The sequence below is a fragment of the Mesocricetus auratus genome, unplaced genomic scaffold (genome assembly GCF_017639785.1).
Source record: "Mesocricetus auratus isolate SY011 unplaced genomic scaffold, BCM_Maur_2.0 Super-Scaffold_4256, whole genome shotgun sequence".
Classification (NCBI taxonomy): domain Eukaryota; kingdom Metazoa; phylum Chordata; class Mammalia; order Rodentia; family Cricetidae; genus Mesocricetus; species Mesocricetus auratus.
Genome location: NW_024429182.1, coordinates 49,386,682 through 49,408,950, shown reverse-complemented (window position 1 = coordinate 49,408,950; position 22,269 = coordinate 49,386,682). Strand labels below are relative to the sequence as shown.

General features: G+C 47.6%; 1 protein-coding gene across 1 annotated transcript in view; it reads right to left on the bottom strand.

Moving 5' to 3' along the window:
- Fads2 (fatty acid desaturase 2) overlaps positions 1 to 22,269 on the bottom strand; it is a 38,471-nt gene that overhangs the window by 4,972 nt on the left and 11,230 nt on the right. Inside the window, exons 3-7 of the mRNA XM_005063853.4 lie at positions 21,383 to 21,580; positions 21,177 to 21,278; positions 15,049 to 15,174; positions 4,185 to 4,245; positions 3,879 to 3,955 (exon numbers count right to left, since the gene is read on the bottom strand). Coding sequence (XP_005063910.1) covers positions 3,879 to 3,955; positions 4,185 to 4,245; positions 15,049 to 15,174; positions 21,177 to 21,278; positions 21,383 to 21,580 — 564 coding nt within the window. The remainder of the gene's footprint in view (positions 1 to 3,878; positions 3,956 to 4,184; positions 4,246 to 15,048; positions 15,175 to 21,176; positions 21,279 to 21,382; positions 21,581 to 22,269) is intronic.

The window sequence follows — 22,269 nt, the reverse complement described above, 5'->3', positions numbered from 1 at the left end:
CAAGGAATTGAGGCCGGTCCTTAGCGCCATTCCAGGTTGTCAGAGTGCTGTCTGCTAAGTAGGAAAGGGGATGGGCAGCTCAGGGCAGAGAAAGAACAGATGCATCAACTAGGAGTGACTAAGACGCTCAGATCTGGCAGGAGGTCAAGAGGAGCAGGCACAGCTAGCTCTGATCATATCTTGATCATCCTTTCATTTTTTTTTTCTGGCTGAGTTTGAACTCAGGGTCTCATACATATTAGGCAAGCACTCTGCCACTGAGCCAATCCCCAGCCCCAAGTTAATCTATTGCATAAATGGAGAGTATAAGTATGTATGTATGTGTATGTGTGTGCACATGCATAGGATGTGGTATATGCGTGTATACGCGCGCAAGCACACACACACAGAGTGAGAGAGAGAGAGAGAGAGAGAGAGAGAGAGAGAGAGAGAGAGAGAGAGAGAGAGAGAGAGGTACATTTAAGCATGGCTTGGGAAATAGAGGCAGGAAGATTGTGAGTTCAAGGCTAGTTTGGGCAATATAGTAAGGTCCTATTTCAAAATTAAGCAAGTAAATAAATAAGTGTATGGAGAGCCCGAGAGGTGAAGGCTGGGAGTAGCCATGGATAATCAGTCCCGGGAAAGTGGGGTCTGAAAAGTGTCCCGGGCAGTACTGCGGGTGCCCATGCTGCATCGTGAGCAGTCTTTCTGACTCTTGGGGCTTCCCATCTCCATCCTCAAGGCTAGGGTCTCCCAGCTCTCACTGCATGTGCCACTGCAGGATGTACAAGATGATTCTTCACCATGGGGCTTCTGTGCTTTGTGGGCTGTTTACCACCCCTCTTGGATAGATGCTGGGCTAGCATCATCTTCCCACTGCTAAATCTGATCATCGTAAATGTCTCCAGCTACTGACAATGGCCCAGTGGAACTGGCTAGGACCTGGTGACAGCTGCTCTGGATGCAAGGCCTACTACGGTTCTGTCATATTGCCCCCACCTATGAGGGACAGGCCTTCCTTGATTTCCCTCCCTGCTCCTCCTAGCTAGTGCTTTATTCTTTGTGGAACAAACAACACACACAAAAAAAATAGATCTAGGGATATAGAGATGGCTCATTTTCTCACAACTGAGGGCTTGAGTTTGATCCCCCAGAATCCCCTGCATGAATGGTGATGTGTGTTATAATCCCAGCATTGAGGAGACAGGATCAGGAAGACTGCTGGGATTCTCTAGCAGCCAGTCTAGCCTACTTAGTGAGCTCCAGGCCAATGGGAGACCCTGTCTCAAAGGATGGTGTTCCTATGGATGATACCCAAGGTTGTCATCTGGCCATCACAAGCACCGGCACATAGTAACTGCAATGCTTATGACAGCCCAACACATAGTAGCTGTACATGTATGTACATATGCATAGGATATGAGACACATGCGCACACACACACAGAGTGGGGGGAGCAGAAGCTCTAAGATGCCCCACAGATATGAGGTGCTGTTGTGAGAAAGAGAGAGGTGGTTTGGTGTGGGGAGGGGTCAAGGATGTGGCATCTGGGGTTCACTGTAACCCTTGGTGTCATACTGGGCAAGGCCCAAACTTTCAGTCTCAGTAATTTTACTCTCACTGTGAAACTTTGTAGTTCTTCTCATTGATGATATGTTTTTTTGTTTGCTTGTTTTTGTTTTGTTGTTGTTGTTTGTTTTGTTTTGAGAAAGTCTTATCTTGTAACCCTGACAGGTCTGGCACTCATTATTAGACCAGGCTGGCTTTAAACTCACAGTGATCTGTCTGCCTCTTCCTCCCAAAGTGCTAGGATTAAAGGCATGTGCGACCACATCCAGCTAAGAACACCCACTTTTCTGCTCTCTCCTGAGGGCAGGGACCATGTTTCCATTACAGCTAACTCTTTGCTGTGGTGACTACTCCCTAGAGCTTACAACGCCATGGTAGGTACTCCTACAAAAATCACAACTGTATTTCTACGTAAACCCAAGCTTGCCACCGCAAACACAGCCTGCCTCCCTCCCTGCAGGTACCTCCAAGCCTGTTGTTTTTGGGCAGCAATGTGTCCTCTGTGATGGCTAATCTTGGTTGTCAACTTGGCTACATCTAGAATCAACTAAAAGAATCACAGAAGAAGGAAGCTTTTGCTTTTCGAGACAGGGTTTCCCTGTGTAGCTTTGGAGGCTGTTCTGGAACTCGCTCTTGTAGACTAGGCTGGCCTTTAACTCACAGAGATCCGCCTGCCTCTGCCTCCCGAGAGCTGGGATTAAAGGCGTGCGCCACCAGCGCCCGGCTTGCCCCCACTCTTGCTGGCAAGCCCACCTGTCCTTTTGCTGGAGCATTCCTTCACCAATGACAGAATCGACTCTTTAGGAAGCCTCTCTGGGACTCTAGCGCCAAACTGGGACCGCTGAGACATCCAGTCTCGTGGGCTGAACAACTACCATAATCTTGGCTTTTCTGTCAGGATACAGCCATTGTACTACTCCAACCACTGCCTATAAGCCACTCTGGTAGTCTGTGTGTGTGTTCATTTTATCAGTTCTGGTTTTTTTTTTTTTTTTTTTGAAAACTCCAACACTCTTCCAAACTCATATACTGACATTCTGGCCCCAGCACCTCAAAAGACAATGTCCTTGGCCATTGCTAATGCTTTGCTAATAGAACTCAAGAAGACAAGATCATTCCAATGGGTCCTAATGCAATAGAACTAGTGTCATCCTATAAGAAAGGAACAAGGCTAGTGGTAGCTCATTTGGTAAAGTGCTTGCAATTCTAATGCCCAAAGCCTACAGACAAAAGCTGGGCACCATGGCATGCACTTGTAATCCTGGTGCTGGGGAGGTAGAGTATATATATATAGATATAGATATATAGCAGATTCTGGGGCTTTCTGGACAGTCTAACCTAATCTGTAAGCTCCAGGGAAGTGAGAGCCCCTGCCTCAAATGAAGTGACACACCTGAGGTTTCTGTGGTGGTTTGAATGAGAATATCCCTGCAGAGGCTCATATATTTGAATGCTTGGTTCCTAGTTGGTGGAACTGTTTGGGAAGTATTAGGAGGTGTGGCATTGTTGAAGGAGGTGTGTCACTGGGGATAGGTTTTGAGGCTTCAAAAGTTCACATCATGCCCAATTAGCACTCTACCTCATAGCTATGTTTCAAGGTATGAGCTCTTAGCTACTGTTCCAGTGCCATGCCTGCCTGCTGCCATACTCCCTGCCATGGTGGTCACGGACTCTCACCCTCTGAAACTGTAATTCCCCAATAAACTTTTCCTTTTATAAGTCACCTTGGGCATGGTGTCTTGTCATAGCAACAGAAAAGTAACTAAGGCAGTTGTCATTTGACCTCTACATGCAGACGCATGCAAGGACAGACACAAATACACATTCGAAAAATAGGGGAACACCTGATCACAGATACAGACAGGCCTAGAAGGAAGATGATATACAAACAAATCTTCCAGTCAAGAAGAGGGGCCTGGACCCTCCCACCCCCACTCCCCAGGCTGCTGTCAACTGATTTTAGACTTCTGGCCTCCAGGGAGTAAGAAAACGTGCTTCTGTTGCCGAGGCCATCCACTTCCTGTGGGCTGTGTTAGCCTCTCGCCACATTGCCTATGAGAACTTCCTAAGGGACTCAGTGAGGGCAATGACTGTCAGGTGGACTCCTGTGTGTATGCACTGGAGGTGTCTCTAGGGCGGATATGCTTTGGCCTTCTTGACCTCCTTGGCTCATGACTTTCTTGGCTCTGGTGGCCTCAAAGACAATCTCTTCCTAAGAGTGACAAAGCAGCTATGCTTTGGGAGAGATGTCTGAGGATTTACAGGCCCCCAGAGGTACCAGGGGCAAAGTGTTGTGGTCACACCCACCACCAGCAGCACCATTGACTTACCACCCAGTCCCTGCGCCTGATCATGGTCATGATGATCTGGTACTGGAAATACATAGGGATGAGCAGTGGTGGTCCGACTGTAGAGAGAACAGACGGCCTGTCAGAGGGGAAGGGGCCAGCTCGACACCACCCGCAGGGCAGCTCAACAGTCAGGTGCCTGGGGGTCTAGATGAAGGTGACAGGGCCAGAAGTGTTTGCACAAGCTGGCTGCTGGCACCCTTGTCGATTTGCCAGTTTGAAAAGGGTATGGGAGGAAATGGGACAGGTGAGGACTTGGGGCTGGGGGCCTCTGGCCCTCGCACTCACTCAGGAAGAAGTATTCATGCTGGTGGTTGTAGGGTAGGTATTTCAGCTTCTTCTTGCCGTACTGAGGGGATAAGAGACAGGAGAGAGGGTGAACAAGAGCCTCCGTACCCCCACTTTATTCACCACCCTCCCCAGCAGAGGCCTTGTCTCTTTTCCACCTATCTGAATCTGGGTCCAACAAGGCCAGCAGCTGCCAGTTTCCTTGGGCCTGGCGTCGCATGCCACTGTTTTTACTGGAGTTAGGGTCAGATCTGGTGAGTTAGGCTCAGTCACCTGTCCGCAATGGACCAATTAAAGAAATGTGTTAATGGAAAAAACAGAGAAGGGAAATTTAGTCAGTGTGGTCACATTGTGAAGAAAAAATGAAGAGGTCCAGGCAACCACACTACACCATACCCCTATCCATCACTGGGATCCTAAAATTAGGTTTTGATAAGCCAAAAGCAAGAGCAATATACAACTAAGAGGGTCTGGTCAACGTGGGGCCACAACCATTACTGAGGCATCTTTGTCTCTGTTCCAGTCTTTCCTGCAAGGAGGTCTGACAGGTTCTCAGAACTGTGTGAGCTCTCTCTGGGAGATAAGCTCTTCCCCAGCTGGCACCAGGCTTCAGCTTTTTCCTTCTCCCAGCATGCAATCCCTGGGTAATTTCCAATTTCTTAGGGTCTATTGTTCAATAGTCTGAGAGCCAAAGGGAGTGGGCATAAACTTCTCTTTAGAATACCTTCATTCCTGCTAGAACTGTGAGGCCCAAATCCCAGGCCAATCTGCAGGTTGGTGGCTGAAGTTCAGGCTCAGAGTCAGTCACTGTCCCAGGTCATGAGAAGGAGGCCTGCTGTTTGTCTTTTTTTTTCCCCTATAGTTTTGTTGGGAGTGTTGGGGATGGACTCCAGGGCTTGATCCATGTTAACCAAGTCCTCTGCCACTAAGCTATACTCCTAGCCCTTAGGCCAACTTGGAGATGAACAATAAAAAGGCTTACATAAGCCTAGGTACCCCACAGGGAGCTTCTGGGACTGTCTACCCTTTTGGGAATGACAGAGGCTTCCAGGTCTCAAAGGGGGCATTCCTTGGAGACTATTAACAGTTAAGGGAAGTCAAACAAAGCCCAGGAATCCTTAACAGTCATCATCCTGGGAACATCTATTCTTGAAATCTTGTAGTCATTTCCAAAGACTAATCTCTTTCCCCAGAGGCTCTTGATACACGAGGAAGCCAGTTAGACAGAAGAGGCTCTGCAGGACTGAGAGATGGTCTGCCTGTTAAGAGCACCTGTTCTTTTAGAGGACCCAGGCCTGGTTCCCAGCACCAACCATCTATAACTCCAGTTCCAGGGGTCTAGGGGCACCACACACTCAGGTGGTGCACAAACACATGAACAGACAGAACAGTTATATATGTAAAACATGCATGAAGTAAAATAGAGGCAACAGCAGACGCCCTTTAATTCCAGGGCCTGACCCCTAGGGGGCAGTCCACCCTGCACTGCCGTGGATCACAGAGCACCTGCTCATTTTACTTGCAGTGCTGGACTGGGCTGGGGGTGGGGTGGGGTGGGGTGGGGAGGAGTGTAAGCCTGTGCTTGGAGCAGATAACAAACTTATTAGATGCTACTTCTTGCCAACAGCAGGTCCCTAGGCCTCTCTGCGCATGTTTGCCTTCCAAGTTATTGTTTTTCTTTTTCTTTTGCTTTTTTTTTGTTTTGTTTTGTTTTTTTTGAGACAGGGTTTCTCTATGTAGCTTTGGAGGCTGTCCTGGCGCTCACTTTGTAGACCAGGCTGGCCTCGAGCTTACAGAGATCCGCCTGCCACTGTCTCCCGAAAGCGTGCGCCACCAATGCCCGGTCAAGTCCTTGTTAAATGTTGCCAATGGGAACTTTGATGTAAAGACACACGGACTCCAAGACAATGCCATCCTTCCCTCTCCAGACCCAAAATTTAAGTCACCCTCCTTGAACACTTTTGGGGGTCAGGAGAGCAAAATAAGTTACAGATGGAAGAAAACTTGGGTGTCTCCTAGGCTGACACTCCTGTCCTCCAAGTGAGAATACAGAGTGGGAAGTGTGTGTCAAAATCACAGAGGCCCATGGGCTCCCACAAGGAAGGGGTGTGGGTGGGAACAAAGTCCAGCTTGTCCCCAGAACATGTATCTTGGTGCCAGTGGCCATGGTCACATGCCTGCTGAAGGACAACCAGAAATGATCCCTTTGTTCCCTGCAGCTTCCTGTGTCTTGGCAAGGACCCCATGCATTCCCAGAAAGTATGTCATGTACATGCAGTCTGTCATTAGAGCCAGGCCTGAGGTTGGCCTTGGAGAGGTCAGAGCGAGGGAGCCTCAGAGGGGCCTTTGATAGTTTCCCAGTAAAGGGAGGGGATGTGAAAGCTAGGCACAGAGGGAAGGAAGACACCCCCCAAGGTGCGGGGGGGGGCAGCAGCTAGGGAAATGTGAGGACAGGCCCTGGGTCCGGAGCCAGGGGACCGGCACCCAGGCCTAGACTCTGAATGCAGGCTTCCCAGCCCTGGCTGCCTGCCTTTGTCTGTTCCTTCTTGAGACTGGCTAGTTTTATGTCAGTGACACAAAGCCACTGGAGAGGAGGGAGCCTCAACCAAAAAAAAAATGCCTCAGTAAGATCAAATTATAAACAGGCCAGCAGGGCATTTTCTTAATTAGTGATTGATGCCGACTGTGGGTGGGGCCCCCTGGGCAAGTGGTTCTGGGTTCTATAAGAAAGCAGGCTGAACAAGCCATGGGGAGTAAGCCAGGAAGCAGCGCTCCTCTATGGCCTCTGCATCAGCTCCTGCCTCCAGGTTCCTGCCCCCACTTAAGTTCCTGTCCTGACTTCCTTCAGTGATGAACTATGATGTGGAAGTGTCAGCCAGTTTGCTTTGGTCATGATGTTTGATCATAGCAACAGTAACTCTGAGACAGAGACTGGACATCAATGACAATCTTCAGGTCAGCAGAGGCCAGGAGGTCCTTTAGAGGACGGTGGGAGAGGGTCACTACGGGGGACCATTTGAAGGTCAAGTAGCAAGATTGTTTCCACTGGTTTATGGTCACTGTGGGGATAACTGTCACTGTTGGGCTGTCTCCAGCTGGTAAGCATTGTTGGCTCATACATGCACTTTTCGGCATCCCAGAATGACCCACCAACATGGCCAGGAACCCCAGACAGTGGTGGGTCTCAGAACCAGTCTCTATGGATGCCCAGTCTTGGGGATGCAGGAACTCGCATTTGGAAACAATTCTCCATTAAACCAAAGTGCTTAACCTCCCTGACTTTTGGGTTCCTTGCTGCAAAGTGGAAGTGCACTTCATAGCGATTCTGAGAGCCCAGTGGAGAAGTAGATACCAAGGCCTATGAGCAGAGCGTCATTCATAGCAACATCTGTATGCAGAGTGACATGATGACACAGCTCTGCATGTCTGTTTCCAACTCCATAGCCTCTGAAGGGACAGCTACAAAGGGATGTTAGTGTTTGGCCGAACCATCTCTCTTACCCAAAGCTCATTTGGATGGTTAATACTGATTATCAACTTCCTGGTGATTCTAGACTGAGTTCATTGAGGTTGGAGACCCCACCTTGAAGGCACCATGTCCAAGTAGCACAATGACATGCATTAAGGTCTTAAACTGAATAAAAAGGAAGGCAAGCTGAGTACCAGCATTCATCTCTCCCTGCTTCCTGACTGATCCTCCACCCCGATGGACTGAATCCCCTCGAACCAAAGGCAAAGAAATTCCACTCTCCCTCCCCTAAGTTGTCAGCTTTTCAGTCAAAGCAATGAGAAAAGAAACAGGCACACTCACAAAGCACAAACTGGTGTTAGGAATACCAGGCCCTGCCCTTTGATGACTTGCCATCGTGTTTTACTTGGCCCAGAGCTTGTTAAGTCATGGGATGGAGGAAAGGATGGAGAAGGGGTTTAGAATGCTCCGAGCTAGGAGAGTGCATATGTGGCTGGACTTACCAGCAGAGACATTTCCAAGGCTGGCAAGCTGGTGGCCTAGTGACTTCGAATATGTCATTTTCTTTCTGCCTCAGTGGTTCTAGTTATATAAAGATCGATGACAGGTCCTGCCTCACAGGTTAAATAAGGAGTAAATGGTGTTGTGCACACCTGGTAGATACTCCTTGGGGTGCAGGTCTACAGACTCAGCAATTTACTCTTCCTTCCAGCTGGGAGGTGTTGGGACCAAAGTATGGGGGAGCAGAGGCTCCTGCTCCTCTCCTCTCCCACACAGGAAGGAAGCTGGGGAGACAGTGCAATTAGAAGGGAGGGGCCAGGAAGACAAATGACACTTTCACTAACTAATCTGTGTGGCCAGAGCCCAAAATGGAGATGGCAGCACAGCAGAGCTCTCACTGAGCTGGAGCAGCTGAAGACCACAGGTGTGGAACCCACAATGGGCAGGGAGCGGGAAGGGCTACCAGCTCTGGTGGCCAGTGTGACCAGCTTCTCCACCACAGGCCAGATGTGACAGTTAGTAATGACTGTCAACTTGACAAGACCTAGAACCACTAGGAGATAAGCCTTCCGGGTATGTCTGTGAGGGAATATTGAGATTAGGGTAATTGAGGTGGAACACCCACCTTACCTATGGGTGGTGTCATTTCTTAGGCTGTGGTTTTGGACAGAGTATAAAACAGACAGCAAGCTGAACACTAGCATTCCCCTCCACTTCAGGATGAATGTGAGCAGCCAGCCTCCTGTTCCTTCCACCATGCCTAAGTCAGAATAAGTCCTTTCTTCCTTAAATGGCCGTGTGTGTGTGTGTGTGTGTGTGTGTGTGTGTGTGTGTGTGAACAATGAGAAAACTAACATATAGAACTGATACCAAGAAGCATGGCCGTTGAGTGGTTGGCAGTGCGTGGAAGAGTTGGCAGCTAAAATGCTGTAAATGGGGCTTCCTGGCTCCCTGCAGGGAGCTTGGGAGACCAGAAGGCTGAGAGGCTGATGGCTAGGAGGACTGGCTCCTGTGGTTTCAGAAGGGGACAAGGACTCTTTCAGGAACTAGGCTAGAGGCTGCTAGTGTGGTATTCTGGCAAAGAATCTGCCCTTTTCCTGAGAACTTCGGTGAGGCTGAATTCAAAAGCAATGGATTGGTTAATGTGTTTGATGGAGGAAATCTCAAGGCAGAGGAGCAGCTGTATGTGGAACAGTTCTTATCCAGATCCACATTGAAAAGAGGGACATGGGAGGGCAAATATTAAAAATGTGCAGGTCGTTAAGAGTTCAAACAAATAAAAAGTTGTAGCCAAAGCTCAAGCTAAAACAGAAGCTGTGACTGTGACTGTTAACAGGGCTGTGACTGTGACTGTTAACAGAGGCTGTGACTGTTAACAGAGGCTGTGACTGTTAACAGAGGCTGTGACTGTGACTGTTAACAGAGGCTGTGATTGTTAACAGGGCTGTGACTGTGGCTGTTAACAGGGCTGTGACTGTGACTGTTAACAGAGGCTGTGACTGTTAACAGGGCTGTGACTGTGACTGTTAACAGAGGCTGTGACTGTTAACAGAGGCTGTGACTGTTAACAGAGGCTGTGACTGTGACTGTTAACAGGGCTGTGACTGTGACTGTTCACAGAGGCTGTGACTGTTAACAGAGGCTGTGACTGTGACTGTTAACAGGGCTGTGACTGTGACTGTTAACAGGACTGTGACAGTGACTGTTCACAGAGGCTGTGACTGTGACTATTCACAGAGGTTGTGACTGTTAACAGGGCTGTGACAGTGACTGTTCACAGAGGCTGTGACTGTGACTGTTAACAGGGCTGTGACTGTGACTGTTCACAGAGGCTGTGACTGTGACTGTTCACAGAGGCTGTGACTGTGACTATTCACAGAGGCTGTGACTGTTCACAGAGGCTGTGACTGTGACTGTTCACAGAGGCTGTGACTGTGACTGTTAACAGAGGCTGTGACTGTGACTGTTAACAGGGCTGTGACTGCTAACAGGGGCTGTGACAGCTAGCGAAAGTTGAGACTTCTAACAGGAAACCTCCAGTTCTTCATTTTCATAACAAGAAAGGTGTCCCGAGGACAAAGTCTCCAACTTGTGAAATGTAATTCCAGTTGAAAGAGAGACCCTGAGATCTGTAGAGATAGCTCTGCAGTTAAGAGTCCTGGCTGCTCTTCCAGAGGACCTGGGTTTGATTCCCAGAACCCACATGGCAGCTCACAACCACCTGAGATGTGAAAATGAAGTTAAGTTACAACGAGACACCTCCTCCATCATGTTAGAGATGCCAGAATCATGGGATGGCCTCCAAAGAAAACCACATCTACAAGATGGCGCCAGCTCAGGAGAGAGGCTAGGGGTGTGTGGGCAGCACTGCTGCAGGCACAAGGCTCCCTACGCCCTTTGGAGCCCAGATGATTCTCCCACAATCCCTAGCAGCTACAAACCATGCTGGGTATCAGTGCTGCTTTGGATGCCATGCCTGACCTTTGGGGGTGTCAATGTTTACTCTGTGCCATTCATGCTGGGAGTATGGAACGTGGGCTTCAGTGCTACAAGAGCTCAGTGAGTCTCCGAAGAGACTGCGCACTTACACTTTTTTAAAAGATGTATTTTCTCATTTTCATTTGTGTGTTTGTGCACTTGTGTATGAGTGAAGGTGCCCATGGAGGCCAGAAGTGGGTATCAGATCCCCTGGAGCTGGAGTTACAAACAGTTGCCAGCTGCTCAACATGATTTGCTAGGATCTGAACTCTGGTAGGAACTGAACTTGGGTCTTCTGGAAGAGCAGCAATTGACCTTACCCAGCTCCTGCATTCACACTTGTGAACAGTACTGGAACTTTTAAAGACAACGGAGGCTGCGGAAGCTGGACTGAATGCATTTTGTACGGTGAGATGCCATGAGACTACAGGATCAGCACAGGAAGGTTATAGCATAAAAGTGATGTGTTTGGGTGTTAAGAGATGACACTGAGCCGGGAGTTGGTGGCACATGCCTTTAATCCCAGCACTCGGGAGGCAGAGGCAGGCGGATCTCCGTGAGTTTGAGGCCAGCCTGGTCTACAGAGCCAGTTCCAGGACAGGCTCCAAAACAATACAGAGAAACCCTGTCTCAAAAAAACAAAAACCCCAACCCCCCCCCCAAAAAGAGAAAGCAAGCGGAGAACAACATTCATCTCTGTTCCCAACTGCAGATGCAGTGACTAGCCAGCTCCCTGATCCTGCCATCACACCCCCCCCTACTAATGTCTTGCCTGTATCTCTAAATCCCAATAAACCCTTCCTTCTTTAAATGGCTTCCTGTCAGGCATTTTGTGTCAGCAAGAAGAAAAATAAATGATACATCAGATACCCGGCAAGGTCATGAAGAAGAACCTTTCAGGTTTGAAACAGAGTGTCTGAGGAATAACCAGGGCCTTTCTTGTCTGTCTAGAGCTGAGGGGTGGTTTGGCAGGAGTTGCCTCAAGGTCAGTTGCTGCCTCTGGGAATTCACAAACTCATACACGGAGCACTGAGCAATGTGGCCACAGCGGACACTGGCAGGATGCTAGACACCCAAGAAGAGGGCCACATATGCGCCAGGACTAGGGTGGGGACTGAAGCTTCTGCCGGAAGCAGGAAGATAGGTAGCCAGTAGGGGTGCTTCCCAGATGAGTAGAGGAAGCCCTCGGGCAGGGAGGCTGGGCACTCCCATTTCTGAGAATACGTTGACTACACTATGGGGTTAGTGACATGGCAACAGGGAAGGGTGGCAAACAAGATTATTGCGTATGCCACAGTTTAATTATGTTGAGAGTTCCCACCGAGCGCTGAAACCCCAAGCAGTAATAGCGGAGTGGTGCCAGTAGAGAGAAGGCATTGGCCTCCTTGTTTGTAAGAGTAAGTATGATTGCGTGATTGACTTCCCAGGGCAGGTGAACCAAAGGAAAAGCTAGAACTGTGAAGAGGCCTCAGGAGACACTACCTGGGCTCCCTTCAGGTCAGCATAGTCTCGTGAGCACTCCCACACAGTTCCACCAGGAACCCAGGAGACACATGAATGCCCTAGAGGGACTTTCTGACCCTGGCCTCCATCTTCAAGTGCCAATAGGACAAGCAGACTCCTACAACCTCCCTCCCAAAGCCATCCAGCATCCTTAGAGTGAGATGGGACGGGATTCATCAGCTACTGTGCAGCTGATTTGCAGAGCGATGAGCCTGGCTTCCCTTTGTTTGTTAGGGACTTGGGACCATCTGTGAGAACAGCTAACAGCTTTACCACAGGCATTCAGGAAGCCTTTGTCCTCACTATCAGAAGGCTTCTGGGTAATCAACCCTGCTATCAAACACTTCTAATCAAAGCTAACAAGCCATTTCCTAGAAGAGAAACAAAGACAGGTGTTGGGTAGAAAATGAAATCCTTGCCTAGTCAAAGTTCACAACTGTGGCTGATGTTCTGTGCATCTTGTGTCAGACAGGAATACAAATCAGAACTGAGGGGGACAGGCTCTCTTGTCTGCGTTACAAACCTTGGATGCCAACACAGCCAGGAAACTCCTTCTTCTATGATCCTGTCTACTGAGGGCAAGTTTGTATTCTCCCATAACTACCTACTGAGAGCTCTGCTTTGCCAAGCACTGTGATTTCCCATCACTATGTTGGGACTGAACCCAAGTCCTTGAGCATTTGGGGCAAGGTCTCTGCCACTGAGCTGTACCCACAGCTTGCCTGTGTCCACCCTCAGTATATTTCCAAGACACCAACATGTGCAGTTTTTTCCCTCTTCCTTCCTTTTTGTAAATTAAACCCTAACATAGAGGCTCTACTTTTTAAAAAGTATAGAATAACCACCCCCTTTAAAAAGGCACTTCTTGGTATGTAGACCAGGCTGGCCTCAACTCACAGTAATTCCTCTATCTCAGTTTCCTGATGTCTTGAGATTAGAGGCAAACACAGCCATTCTAGCCATTCTTAGTTCTTTAAATGCATCAAGGGTGCCTTATTTTAGTTATTTGTGTAATGTGTTTGGACATTTTGCCTGTGTGTATGTCTGTGCACTACTTGAATGCCTGGAGAGGCCAGAAAGGGTGTGGGATCCCCTGAGACTAGAGTTACTGGTGACTGTGAGCTGCCATGTGTAGGTTCTGGGAACCAAACCGGGCTCCTTTGAAAAAACAACCAGTATTCTTAGCTGCTGAGTCGCTTCTACAACCCTATTTTATTTTTTTAAATTAGTATTCCCCCCCATTTATTTGTGTGTGTGTGTGTGTGTGTGTGTGTGTGTGTGTGTGTGTGTGATTTTGTGATTTTACTGGTTTCTTTCACTTTGTGGGGTGGTTCTAGGTTTGCCCGTGCTTATATCATGTGTTAGTGGTTCATTCTTTTCTAGAGAAAGCTTTTTAAATTTTATTGAAATGTTCTCCTTCCATCATGTGGGTCTCAGGGATCAAACTCAGGTTATCAGGCTGGCAGTAAGCACTTTTACCCACCTCGCTGGCCCTTTAGTTTGTTTTTGACAAAAATCTCATTATCTGGACCAAGTTAAGCATTTGAAATCCTCCTGCCCCTATTTCCAGAGTGCTGACATTATCACCATGCCTGGTTGGGTGTGTTTTTATTAACAGAAAATTAAGTGACCGTGGGTGCAGAATCATAAGAGAAAACTAAAGGGCTCAGTGGAAGGTAGAACATGTGCTTAACACGAGTGAGTGTGAACCACAACCCTCACCCAAAGAGGGAAATTAAGATCAACAGCACAAAAATTTCTTATATGAAATAGTGTGCATCGTGCTAGAATATGTGAATGAAATGGAATACTACACAGTCCCCAGGAGGAATGAGACCAACCCCCTTGAAGTCCTAGAACAAGGTCCACATTAGAAGTAGTGAGCTTCAGAATAGAAGGCATACTTTATTTCTAATTTTGTTTTTAAAGAAAAAGATATATGCATGTTGTTGTGGTTTGAACAGGAATGGCCCTACAGATAGGCATTATTAGGACGTGTGGCCTTGTTGGAGGAAGTATGTCTCTGGGGGAAGACTTCGATGTCTCAAAAGTTCAAGTCAGTTTGCTTCCTGTTGCCTACGGATCCAGATATAGAACTCTTAGCTCCTTCTCCAACACCATGTCTGCCTGCCTGCTTCCAAGCTTCTTGCTATGATGATAATGGGCTAAACCTCTGAACTGTTAGCCAGCCCCAATTAAATGTTTTCCTTATAAGAGTTGCCATGGTCGTGGTGTCGCTTCACAGCAATGGAAGTCCTAACTAAGACACAGATGACACTGAGGGCCAGAGACAGGGCTTAGTAGCAGACACAAAGTTATCTGGCTTCTCATTAGCAGTGGTTATTACTGGGTCCATAAAACTTGAGGCCAAGAGGTGACAAAGATAAGACACTGAGCATACATTTCTATACTATTTCAATGTTTGTACCAAGTATGTCCTATATTTATAATTTTTAAAAATGCCAGTAAAATAAGTGTGGTCAAACAGAAGAATGTGTCCTAGCAAAGATCTGAAGGCTTATCCTGGACTAAGTGGTGACTGACCAGACCCTCCTACCACTTCCTGTCTTCTGTCTGAACCTTGCTTTCTCATCTGCTGTTGAGGGCAGCTTGACCAGGCTGCTGTTCCCCAGATAACGTCTCCTGTGCATGGGCTGACCTACTGGGCTATCCTGGAGGCCTACAATTCTGTTTTCCTGGAAAACTTGACCCAGTTTCCTGTGGACACAGAGTCTGCTCCTGAGGCTCTGTGTCCAGTACTCCCAAGGAAAGCCACTCTGTGTAGGTCACAGCTGGGATACCTTGGGGTGACTAGGAATGGATTCTGGGTAGCAGAAAGTACTGATGTCCTGGTTGAATGCTGACCCCACAGGACTCCTTCCTTCCTAATCAATGCCATCCCCTTACTCATACCTCGAGGGGCTGCCACTCTCCTAGGACAAACACGTGCAGGCTCTTTATGTCCGGGTCCTTGTGGAAGATGTTGGGCTTTGCATGGTGCTGGAAATGGCGATGGTTCCACCAGTTGGCAGAGGCACCCTGTAAGGGGAGAGGAGCTAGGTGAGCCACAGAGGTCAATGGGCCCTTGGTCTTGCCAGTGACAGGCCTTGCTGGGAACCAGGTCCTTGGTACCTCCAACATGAATAGCCAGCATCTCCATCACATAGGGGGTCATGCCTGGAGTCCCTGGAAATCAGAATATAGCCCTGCCACTTCTGACAGTTTCCCAGTATAAGGCAAGGGGAAGGGGCTTCAGAAATAGTGAAATTAACTTTACCAGGGGACCAGCAGTTTCTTTCCTGACTTATGTGCCAGAGAAATTATGATGTTAACACACACACACACACACACACACACACACACACACACACACACACACGTTCAAAGCAGAATTCTCAAAAATAACCAGGACAGAAACAACTCAAATGTCCATCAACTGAAAATACAATGTGGTATCCATACAATGAAATGGTTTAACTAACCCATAAAAAGGAATGGACTGGGCCAGTAAGATGGTTCAGTGACTAAAGGTGCCTCCCACAAAGCCTGGTGACCGGAGTTCAATCCCTGGGACTCACATGGTAGAAGGACAGCACCAACTCTTGAAAGTTGTCCTGTCCCTTAGGGGAGTGCCTGGACCCTACCCTGAGTGAAATGACAGACTCTAGATATCCCCTATGCGGAAGGAATTGGCAATAGGGTGGGAGGCTTGGGGGGATGGTGGGGGGATGTGGGAGGAGGGGAGGGAACTGGGATTGACATGTAAAATAAGCTATTTAAAATTAAAATAATAAAAAAAGAAAGTTGTCCTGTGACCTCAACATATATGCTGTGGCGTCTCTTTTCCCCAAATGATAAATACACAAACAAATTTTAAAAAGCTTTCTCTAGAATTCTAAAGAATGAACCACTAACACATGATATAAGCATGGGCGAACCTAGAACCACCCCACAAAGTGAAAGAAGCCAGTAAAATCACAACCAAAAAGCCAGAAATCCCATGGCTCATGATCTCACTGATATAAAGCCCAGTGGAAGAAAGCTGGTATCCAGACAGGGATAGGAGTGAGCAGTGATGAGGAAACAGGTTGTGATACTGGAGAGCGGGCTGGAAATGTGTGGGAACCTATTCAGGGGTGATGAAGATGCTCTAAAATTGTACTCTAGATGTATCATCTGTGAACATTCTCCCAGTTACTGCAAGCGTTCACTTTAAATGGGCCAATAGCTCTCTGTGTATATTGTATCTCAAAACCACTATTTTATCTACGAGTTTCCCATGGATCAAAGGCCTTCATGCAATGCCTGAAACTACCAGAGAAAAAAATACAAGGAAGCACTTTAAGGTGTAGGCATTGGCAGCCATTTTCTGACAGATCATAGCAAGAATCAACAGGCATTGAATTGAAAGGAAACAGTTGCCGGTGACTAGCAGGAATGGAGACAAGCTTTGCTATTTATCCAATGGGAAGAATGCATAAAAAGGCTACAATGAGACACCAAGAGAATAAGTAACCCATTCAATAAGTAGACAGATGAATTTATGAGGTTGTTGCCGGAGAAGCAAGTACAAATAGTCTATAAAGAAAGCACTCACCATCCTTAGCAACACAGGAAATGCAAATCACCACACTGAGACTCCATCCATCCCAGTCAAAACAGTCACCATCAAGAAAGCAAGGACAAACGCTGCTGAAGATATGTGGTGTTTGGGAGGGAGGACCTTATTCACTGCTGCTGGAAATGTAGACTAATTAGTCCAGCTACTATGGCAAACAGTATAAGGGTTCCTCAAAAAACAAAAACTACTACATGATACAACTCTACCACTCTTGGGACACATATCAGACAGACTCTAAGTCAGTACATGATACTCATGTTCACTCTGCTAAGAACAGTCAGCTCTCCTGGACACAGTGGCTCACACGGGTAATTCCAGCACTTGAGGGGTAGAAGCAGGAGGATCGGGAGTTCAAGGTCAGCTTCAGCTGTGTTGGAGACCAGCCTGGGCTACCTATCACACTGACATAAACAAACAACAAACAAACAAAGGAACTGAGTCATGGAATCTGCCCAGGTACCTGTCAATGAATGAGTGGGGAGAAAGCATAGTATATATATGCGACAGAAACTGATTTGGCCATGAAGAATGAAATTATGACATTTGCAGGAAAAGGAACAGAACTGGAGGTCACAATAAGTGAAATAAGCCTGACTCAGAAAGACATTTTCTCTCAGACAGGGACTCTAGATTTAAAAACAAAGGCATGACGGTGAAAGCGAGTGAGACCGTCTGGGAAGGAGCGAGAACCAGCAAGGGGGGTGATAAGAGGGGGCGGTGAAAATGTCCTGATGAAACCTAATATTTTGTACAAATTGCATATGCTGAAAAAAATAATATAAGCCTACAAACAAAAGAAAGAAAAGAAAAAGAAAAACAGTTGAGAATGGCGGCGGCGAGGAGGGGGTTTCCCAAGTTTTCACAGAATGTATCTCAGTTGACATAGTGCTTTCCTGCCATGCGTCCCCTTCAGTGAATGCTGGTTGACAGTCGGGAGGAGCCAATATTTAGATGGCATCCTGGTCCCACTATACAGGAAGCACAGAAAGGGGACTTAGGTATTTATTTGAATGCCACAAGCTGCTATGTCACCAGTTCTCAAAGCCTTCTTTAGAGGTATGTCACTCAACAAAGTTGCCAGGTGACCCATGTAAGACCCGGATCTTTTCTGTCCCTTTAGGAGCAGGTAAAACATAGCTAGCTGGCTATGTGCTTTGGTAGGGTCTAACCATCTACAAAAAGGTCTATTGGCTCAAAACAGGCTTCTAACGTGGGGAGTGTTTTGGATCCAGACCCAGCTTCAGAACACGGAGGTCATGGGTGGCAATAGTAAGAACAGCTGTGGGCTTTGCAGTGACCTCAGGTCTCTATAGGCAGCAGGCTTCAAAACCCATCCCAGCAAAAAGCAGCATGTCAGAGTGGGAAAGCGCCCAGGTCTGAGGAGTCAAGGGATACATTGGCATCTGAAGCCAAAAGGAACAAAATTCCCAAGAGAAGCATCAGATGGAAAAGTCCCTGACACTGAGGAGCAAAGAATGTAACAAGTAAGCCAGCTGGCAGTCCACCGACCTAGAGATATTAGTGGAAGGAGGAACGAGGGTCATTGGGTTGGGGCACACACTCCCTCCCTGGACTTGGGACCAGACGCCATGATATTACGGCTGTTCATGCCATCAGCCCTGCCTTGAGTCTCTCTCATGCTTCTTCACCAGGCAAAGCCCTACTTAGCCTTCATCTGTTCTTCCTCCACAGCACGGTGAAGCCTCATCTGTTTGGGGATTCTGTGTTCTCAGAATCTGCTCCAAGCCAGCTGCTGGGCTGGGCCTAGGGAAGGCCGTGGTGAGCCAAGAGACAATGTGCTTATCTGAGGCCGAGCTGGGCTCACACTGCCTTGGCCTCCCAGATACTAGGACTGGGCCACAGTGTACACCACACCTGGCAAGTGGGCTCCTAAGTGTAGCCAGCAGAGCTGGGTGGGCAGATCACGGCCGGGGTCAAGAGAAAAAGTGTGCACCCTGGCAAATGCATCTGTAATACTTTCAAAATCTACTTTGGGGCTTATCTTTTTTTTTCAAGTGAGACACCTTCTGAGCTTGACATACTTAAATGTTTTTTAATTTACATTATCCTACATTGAAATGAGAGTGTAATGAAAGAGCTGGAGCTCTAGCTTGGTGGTAGAGAACTTACCTCACATGTGCAAGACCCCAGGTTCAATCCCCAGAGCCGCAAAGTTTTTTTCTTCTTAATAAAGGAAAGGCATAATAAACTTTGTTTTGATATAAATAATTTATATTTAAAATAATTTTAACAGACCTCTCAATTTTGGAACAGTTTATCTTCCAGTGTTCTGGAGTTAAAGGCCTGACCATTTAAAGAATGATATATCATCAGTCAGGCATGGTAGTGTGTGCCTTTAATTCTAGAGGCAGAAGCAGGTGGATCTCTGTGAATTTGAGGCCAGCCTGATCTATATGGGAACTTGTAGGTCAATTAGGGCTACACAGTGAGACCATGTCTAAAAGAATGAGATAGATAGATAGAGAGAGAGAGAGAGAGAGAGAGAGAGAGAGAGAGAGAGAGAGACAGAGACAGAGACAGAGACAGAGAGAGAGACAGAGACAGAGACAGAGAGACAGAGAGAGACAGAGAGAGAGAGAGAGAGAGAGAGAGAGAGAGAGAGAGAGAGAGAGAGAGAACAAAGGTGTACCACTACATCTATTTTATTTGGTGCTGGGGATGAACTCAGGGCTTCAAAACTCTCAGCAAACATTCTACCAACTGAGTTACATCCCCAGACCCCAGAATTCCAATTCACAAGCAAATGCCTTATAGCCACCCTCTGTCCTGCCCTTGTCTGTCTGATGTAAGAGCTGTGTTTCAAACTTTGAGCCTTCAAGGACTCAAGGCCTTGGGGCGGAAAAGGCCCTCAAGCCCCTGCCAGAACTTGGAAATAGGACACAGTCCATCTTTGTCCATGGCATGGGGAGGGCAGGGGTAGTGGGTAAAATGTTTCTTTCCTACACAGAGGAGGATTTTAGGCCACAGAGGACAGTGCAAAATGCAACAAAGCCCTTGTGTTGCTACCCTCTTGAGGGTCTGGGAAGGGTCCAGGTTCCCAGCCCTTTGAGGCTCAGGTAAACTGCTGGCTGGGAACTGCTGAGCACATCTTTTGCTGTCTCACTCACAATCCAGTCCAATAGCAAACCAAGGGTGCAGTGGGGTCACGGCCACACAGCAGATATTTAACCTGCGCACAGGGCTCTTCTCCAGCCGAAGACAACAGGGTAGAAGTCTGGAGACCTAGCTTTTCTGAGGAAGCAACTCTATGCTATGGGAATGAAGTGACTATGGGGGACAGTGAGGTTTGTTTGAGAGACTGTGCTGTGGTTTGGGCACCCTCAGGCCCACACCGACGGCACTGTTTTAGTAGATGGTAAGAATCAGTGGGGGGGACAATGGGGACAAGGTTGTGGGGGGGGACAACAGAACACGACAACACCTTTGAAGGTTGTGTCTGGTCCTTTTCTTCCTCATGCTTGTCTTGATTTAAGTAGCATCTGCCACGTGCTCCTACCAGCAGGGTACTCTGCCTCACCCTGGGTTCAGAATTACCAGAGCTGAGGACTGTGGAGTGACACTTCTGAAACCACAAGCCACTGAAAGAAGTCCTCCCTCTCTTACACTGGCACCTGGCACTTTGTTACAGCGCTGAGTACAGTTGGCAAGGAATGCTTTCCCAAGTCGAGGTAACACCTGTCAGATCAGCTCAAGGTCTCTGGCAGGCTTGGTTTTATAGACTCGTTTGGCTGTAAGTCCTCTCCCTGGGGCATGGCCTCATCTGAGCAGAACCAACTCACTTCAGGTTTTGGTTAGTTAAGTATTAAACAGCTTGATGTTACTCGATAAGGACTCCTCTAAATGACAGTAGAGGTGATTTACGGTGGCTTTTGATTGTGTGGCAGCAAGCTACAGATCATTAAACAACTAACACCTTACAGTGCCTTTTGTTGCTAAACTGTGAGGTTTGGTGGACTAGGGGAGTTACATATGTTTTTTAACTTAGGATATTTCCCATTTGCAGAGAATTAATCTAAAGGGGTGGGTGATCACCCAGGCTAATAGACCCCTCCATCCTCCAGCCCCCCATTTTCAATATGCGTGCACATGGTGCTGCATGCTTGAGGGGGGCTATACACGTGTGCACACGCACGAGAAGGCTGGGAAGTCTCAGGTGGCATCCTCAGGAACACTGTCCACCTCCTTTGAGACAGAGCCTCGCACTGACTTGGAGCTCAACAAGTAGTTCACACTGCCTGGCCAGTGTGCCCTAGGAATCCTCCTGTCTCTGCCTCCTCAGTACTGGGATTACAAGCATGTGACACTATAATCAGCATTTTTACATGTGTTCTGGGTATCAAACTCAGGTCTTCCCAAGAGATTTCCTTGCTGAGTGATCACCTTTAACCCCAAAACTTACCTTTAAGTGGCCAATGACAAACTTGTGGACAATGTGGTTCCATATGGATTTCTTATAGACAGAAAGATGGCCATAATCATGTTGCAGCCATCCAGCTTGGGCCTGGGGAGAGAGGGTTGTGGATGTCATTGCAGCATCAGCAAATAGCCACGAGGGATATGAGGGGTGGGAATGTTCAGATCACCGCCAGCGGTGACAGGCCTCACCTGAGAGGTAGCAAGGACAAAGGCAGAGATGAGGGTTGGAATCCAGCCATTGCCAAAGTAGGAGAGGATGAACCAGGCGATGGTTTCCATGACGATGATGTGGGACAGGAGGAAAAAGAAGAACAGGTGGTTGGTTTTGAACAGGTTCATGTCCTCGGCAGTCTTCTTCAGAGCCCGGAAGTCCTCAGTGATCTGAGACTGTTGAGCAAGGATACAAAAGAGTCAGTCACTGCACCCTCCGTGGGAACACGTGTTGAAGCACAGTACACGCTATAGCTGTGGCGAGCGCCTTGAACCCTGTGTGAACCCAGCCACCAGATGCAGCATCGGCCACCATTATTGCAGATATGCCACAGCTGGGTAAGAGGCAAAAGAAAAGTTGGACTCAGAAGCCTGTGTTTTAATCACACTAAGTGAACCAAGTCAATCTCAGAAAGACATTCTGTGCTTTCTCAGTTCTCTCGTGGATTCTATACTTCATAGATACATACATAACATCTTATATCTACGGATGACACTGAACTAGAAATGAAGCTTTATAGAAACAAGAGGGACTAACAGGACTGGAGAAATGGCTCAGTAGTTAAGAGCACTGGCTGCTCTTCCATAGGACCAGGGTTTGATTCCCAGCATCCAGTTGCTGGCTCTAAACTGTCTGTAACTCTAGTCTCAGAGACATCTAACACCCTCTTCTGGCCTCCAAGGGTACTGCATGCATGTAATACACAGACATACTTGCAGGCAGAACATTCAAAACACATAGAATAAAAATAAAGGTTAAAAAAAATTAAGGAACTAAAGGAGGTAGAAGGAGGAGTTAGGGGAGAATGGCAGGATATGGGACAATATGCTCCAAGTACACTGTATATGTGTACAAAAATGGCCTC